We start from the raw sequence: 6,106 nt of genomic DNA on the forward strand, positions 1-6,106 counted from the left end.
AGGATTCTGGCAGCTGTTGTCAGCAGCGAAGGCTGTTTCTGGGAATTAAGGAAAGTGGCACAAACCTGTAATCAGGCTGAGGACAACTCAGGAGGAGCTCCAGTTTGGGCTACTTAGCAAGACTGTCTCAAAGGAAAAAGAAATAGAAGAGAGAAGACTAACCTTCAAACCACCTCACATGCCCATGACTGGAGTTCTGTCTGTCCCTAGCCACCTGCTCTGACTCAAGTCACCACAAAGCCTCAGCTACTAGGTTCCAGCCCTGACTGGGGTTTGAATCCTTCTTCCCTACAGACCACACTAGAGCTTTAAAAGCATGCAACGTGGCTGTGGAGATCACTCAGTAAAGTGCTTGTTATACAAACATGAAGACCTGTGTTTGGATCCCCAGCACATGTAAGTTGGGTGTGATAGTACCTGCCTGTAAGTTGGGTGTGATAGTACCTGCCTGTCATCCCAGCATTGCGGAGGAAGAGTCAGGAAGGTCCCTAGAGTTTGCTGGTCAGCCAGTCTAGTCAAATCCCTGACCCTGTCCCAAGAACTAAGGCGGAGAGAGATTAAGAAAGACACCTTGAAGTCCACGTCTGAGCCACACCCATATACACACTAGAAGTGAGGGAAGGGAGGACGCTTATAATGCATTTATTAATAATGAACAGACATTCCACGGGCGGCCCAGGGCTGAGTTATGAATTCCTGAATGGGGAAGCCGTGTGGGGAAAGCAGAGGTTGTCTGTGAAAATGTCCACGGATTGATGGTCACCTGTTCTCCCTCCAGGAGCCACCCAGATTCCAGAAGAGTCCGTGCTGGTCTGGGCTCCCAGTTCTAACGCAGTCGTCGGAAACTCTGGGGCGCGCGTTTCAGGATGGAGCGGTATGCGTGGCGGAACTGGCGGTTCATGGCTGCGTAGAGCACTGGGTTGATGCAGCCATTGAGCCAGGTGAGGTTGGCTGCCACCATGTGGATTACCCGCGGAGCGCGGCCCCTGGCGTCCAGAATGTTGAGTAGCAGGAAAGGGATGTAGCTGAGCGCAAAGCAGAGGAACACAGCAAAACACATGCGAGTCACCTTCCCGAACTCTGAAGGGGAGTCCGCGGCTCTGCGCGCTCCTGCCTGGGCCTTGGGACGCTCTTCTGGAGGTCCTTTTTCTGCCGTCTGCTGAGCTGCCTTTCTGTTGCCCTGGCCCCCTATTTCTGATGAGTTCCCTTCCAAGGTCTGCGTGGTCGCAGCACTGACTGGCTCAGATGAGATCCCTTCGCTGGGCCCTCTCGATGCGACCCCGCTGTCTAGCTCCCTGAAGTGTCCAGGCATGGCCTCATCCATCTCAGTAACGTGGTGGTTGCAGATGCTGGCCTGCCTCAGCCGGTACTGGTCCAGCGCTCGAGCTGCTCGCTTCACTTGGCGGTGGATGAGGCAATAGAAGATGCCCACGCTACTGAGCCCAAGCACAAAGTAGATGCCCATGAGAACGGTGGTGTAAGGCCGACCTCGCACGCGGTCAAAGCTGCAGGTGCAGACCACGGGCACCAAAACAAAAACACGCCAGAGGGGGACAAAGCTGGTTATCCCCACCACCCAGGTCCCCACCAGCACCAACACGATCCCCTTGGCACTGAAAACCTGGGGAAAGAGCGTGGGGTGGGCAATGAGGAGGTAGCGTCCCAGAGCGATGAGGCAGAGGGTGAGAATGGAGACCGAGTTGGAAGCAAAGAGGAGGAGCCCGAATATTCTGCAAAAGGTGGCGCCGGTGCGCCAGTGGAGGTGGAGGTATGTGTCCACGGAGAAGGGCTGCAGGAGCGTGCAGTAGAGCAGATCTGCCAGGGTGAGGTTGGCAATGAGCAGGTTGAAGCGGGTTCGGAGCTTGGGCTGGATGGCCAAGGCCAGCAGGGTGAGCACGTTGCCCACGGTTCCTGTCACAGCTACCACCACCCCCCAGCTAACTGCAAAGTAACGGTAGCCCAGCACAGACTCGTGGTAGCAGGAGAAGTTGACATCTGAGACGTTCCACATGATGGAGGCTGAAGAGACAGGAGTAGGAGAGGGACACGAGTGAGAATCCTGCCCTCAACTTGCATCCTTTGAACAGCTCTCCCCCCTCACACCTGCTCTGATCCTGGAACTTGCCTTAATTCACCATTCTTTTTTTTTTAGTCTTTTTGAGACAGGGTCTCCCTGTAGCCCCAGCTGTCCTGGAACTCACTATGTAGACCAGGCTGGCCTTGAACTCACAGAGATCCCCTTGCCTCTGCTGGGATTAAAGGCGTGCGCCACCACACCCCACATCAATTCACCATTCTTGAAAACCATTCTCAGAACATTTCAGCTCAAGGCCTCTGGCCCTCCTTAGGGTGTCTCTTTCCTTTCCCACTCTCAAAGATATTTTTTCTAAATTATTATTATTAATAATTATTACTGTTTTGAGACAGGATCTACCAGTAGCCCCAGCTGACCTGGAACTAGATATGTAGTCCAGGTTGGATTCGATCTCACAAAGATCCACCTACCTCTGCCTCCCAAGTGGGAAATGCTGGGATTAAATGTGTGCGCTACCACTCCTAGCCCTAAATTATTTTCTTAAAAGATTTATTGTTTTGTTTTTATTTTACGTATGAATACTTTGCCTGCATGTATGTTTGTGTACCATGTGCATGTCTGATGCTGAGGAGGCAAGAAGGGTGTATAGGAGCTTCTGGAACTGGAATTACAGAAGATTGTGATCTACAGTGTCGGTTCTGGGAACCAAACCCAGGTCTTCTACAAGAGCAAGCCAGTGCTCTTAACCACTGAGCCCACTTACCTGCTTAACCACTCCAGCCCCTTTTTCTTTCATTCATTCTTTTTTTTTTTTCTTGTCTTTTTGAAGCAAGGTCTCCCTGTAACCCCAGCTGTCCTGGAACTCACTATGTAGACCAGGCTGGCCTTGAACTCACAGAGATCCACCTGCCTCTGCCTCCCAAGTGGGGGGACTACAGGCATGCGCCACCACACCTGGCTACAGGGTCTCCTTGTAGCCCCAGTTGACCTGGGACTCTCTATGTTGACCAGACTGGCCTCAAACTCACAAAGATTCACCTGCCTCTGCTTCCCAAGTGCTGAGATTAAAGGCAAGGGCCTCCATGCCCGGCCCAGCCCCTTTTTCTAGATTCTTATCAAAATGTCTCCCGAGCCAAACCTAGTGGTGTATGCCTTTAATCCCAGCTCTTGGGAAGCACAGGCGGACTGATCTTTGTGAAATTAAGGCCAGCCTGGTGTACATAGGGAGTTCCAGGCCAGCTGGGGCTACAGGGAGATCCTGTCTCAAAAAATAGTTTCTTGTGGAAACGTGCTAAGTCATGGGATACTCCCCATAAACATGGCCACCTCTACACATTCTAATTTCTTTCTTTCTTTCTTTCTTTCTTTCTTTCTTTCTTTCTTTCTTTCTTTCTTTTCTTTTCTTTCTTTCTTTCCTTCTTTCTTTCATCTTTTTTTTTATTTAAAAAATTATTGAGAATTTCATACATACATATAAGGTGTTTTGATCAAATCCATGCCCACTCCCTTCCCTCCAACTCCTCCCATGTCTCCTGATCACTTTTTCCTGACAACTGTGTACTTTTTTTTTTAATGAGGCCTTTTGCTACTCTAACATTCCCCCCCTCTGAAGAGGCAACCCTGAAATCTTTTAGGGATTAGATAAGAGTTCCCAAATATTTTTGACATTTTTGGCCTTTGGAACAGAGTATGTTGCTAAGAGGCCCAAGGACATTTTGACTTTAGCCAAGAAACTGGCTACTTTTCTTTGGGGTCTTTTTACTCTAACTGCCTAGCCAATTCCTACCTCCTATTCTTATCACAGCATCCTCTGAAGAGATTACTCAAATTACTGATGGGGAATTGGGAAACAGAGGGCTCTGGCTCCTTCCATGCTGAACAGGGATGCAGGGTGAGGCAACTGGGGTACTCCTTCAATGGGTCTATCTAAAAGACTCCCGAGTTGCATAACTAATCCGTACAGGGAAAAGAAAGTCCTTGACTGGTGACTAGATGTGAAGGAGAAGTAAAGGCAAGAGTACTTAGCATTACAAGTTCTAGACAGGGAACCAGAAAAAGGTCAGAACAGAGCAAATTTCAAATATTCATATGAGAGTCCACTGGAATTTCTTGACAAGAGCCTCCCAAAGCATCCCTTTATCGGGTTCCTCCTGATTTTTCTTTTGTCTACCAAGATGGACTCGAGAGTGCTGGGCTCAGGATTTGAGTTCAAGAACTTTGAGAGCTGTTCTTTTGATGTTTTGAGACAGGGTCTCTCTGTAGCCCCAGCTGGCCTGGAACTCACAGAGATGAGACCAGGCTGGCCTTGGATTGACAGAGATTTGCCTGCCTCTGCCTCCTGAGTAGTGGGATCAAAGACGCCTACGCCACCACACCCGACCACTTTCTATTGCTTTACTGTTCCTGAAGACGAGCCGGAAGTCTTGTCCCCTTTCCTCTCTCCACCACACATATAAGGCCTCAATTTTTATTCTTCTTTCTTTCATTCTTAGGTAGTATCTCGTCATGCAGCTCAGGCTAGCTCACAGTTCAAATTCACAGTGATGCTCCTGCCTCAGTCTCCTGCTTACAGAGATTATAGGCATAGGTCACTAAGCTGGCTCCCAGCCTCAGGTTTTCTGATTGTTACCATCTGGGAGGTGAGGGAACCAAGAAAGTAAGAGTACACAGCATGCTCACCTGAGGGTCCCAGGTTCAACCCTTGTCTTCAGTGAATGAAGTCCAACTCACCCAAAGAGCAGGCCTTTCTGGTGCTCAGCCAGGCTTCCAGGCAGACTTATAATACCTCCTACCATGCTAGACCAAAAGAATAAGAAACTCCCTAGTTACTCAACCCCAGCCACTTCCTTCCCTACCTCCAGACAGCCCTACTAATTTTGCCTTGGCTACTGAAGTCTGGCTGGGCTTCTCTGTTGAAATTCCTCTGTTACTTACTCCAGAGTTGTCTCACTCTTTTCCTTCTCCTTCCTCAAACCGCAAGCCCTGTTTCCTTCTGCTGTCAGGTAAGACGCCGAAGAGATAACTGCTGAGCACTGTCAGGCAGGGAGACAGTGTCATGTGGTATGTCATCTGTTTTAGTTTGTTTCTTCATTGCTGACAAAACACTCTGACCACTACCAACTTGGGGAGGAAAGGGTTTATTTAGCTTATATGTCCCAGTTCGCAGTTCAAGGTAGGAACTCAGAGCAGGAACCTGGAAGCAGGAGCTGGAGCACAGGCCATGGAGGAATGCTGCTTACTGACTTGCTCCCTTGGCCCCTTCTCAGCCTGCTTTCTTATGCAACACAGGCCCACCTGCTCAGGGGTGGCACCACCCACAGTGGGCTGGGCCCTCCCACATCACTCATCAAGAAGATGCCCCTCAGACATGGCCATAGGCCAGTCCAATAGAGGCAATTCCCCAGTTGAGGCTCCCTCAACCCAGGTGTGTCAAGTTGACACTAAAGCTATTCAGCATATCACCTATGATAACTTTTTTTTTTTTTGAGACATGGTCTGACTCTGACTTCATATCCTTGTCTGGCCTGGAACCCACAGAAATCCCCCTGCCTCAACCTCCTGAGGAAGGTAGACACGAGCCACCATACCCAACTGGGCCACTTCTTAAGAGGCCCCAAACCAAGACCAGATTCTAGAAGCAATGCTAGGCAGCCCAGAATGCTTATGTTTGTTTTGCTGGACCATTTCCTTTCTTCTCTTTAGGGTCTGGAGATGGTTCAAGTCAGAGGTCCCATAAAACACCCTAGCACATCTGAGAAGTGGAGTTGGATGAAAAAGATAGGTGTGGGGCTGGTAAGATGGCTAAAGGTAAAGGTTCTTGCTCTGCCTGACAGCCAGAGTTCAATCCAGGGACCCGCATGATGGAAAGAGAGAACTGACTCCTGCGGGTTGTCCTCTGACCTCCATACAAGCTCCTTGGGACATGAACATTTACTATTATTATTATTTTTTTATTTTATATGTATGCGTGTATTGCCTGTATGTAGGTAAGTGTACCCATGTTGTGCAATGCCTGAGGAGGTCCGAAGAGGTTGTCAGATCCCCTGGGACCGGAGTTATGGACAGTTGTTA

At 49.4% G+C, this 6,106-nt stretch overlaps 1 protein-coding gene across 1 annotated transcript; it reads right to left on the bottom strand.

Annotated features, from left to right (window-relative positions):
- Nucleotides 1-634: 634 nt before the first annotated feature.
- On the bottom strand, nt 635-4,778 carry Gpr84 (G protein-coupled receptor 84). The gene is made up of 2 exons (XM_008839137.1): nt 4,715-4,778; nt 635-2,019 (listed from the first exon to the last, which is right to left on the bottom strand). The coding sequence occupies exon 2, from the start codon at nt 2,009-2,011 to the stop codon at nt 827-829; it is 1,185 nt and encodes a 394-aa protein (XP_008837359.1). The 5' UTR covers nt 2,012-2,019; nt 4,715-4,778; the 3' UTR covers nt 635-826.
- Between the last annotated feature and the right edge of the window lie 1,328 nt (nt 4,779-6,106).

The sequence above is a fragment of the Nannospalax galili genome, unplaced genomic scaffold, assembly GCF_000622305.1.
Source record: "Nannospalax galili isolate Female #2095 unplaced genomic scaffold, S.galili_v1.0 scaffold251, whole genome shotgun sequence".
NCBI lineage: Eukaryota > Metazoa > Chordata > Mammalia > Rodentia > Spalacidae > Nannospalax > Nannospalax galili.

Excerpts from the sequence above, each read along its gene's own strand:
- Gpr84 (XM_008839137.1), bottom strand. The coding sequence starts at position 2,011 with ATGTGGAACGTCTCAGATGTCAACTTCTCCTGCTACCACGAGTCTGTG.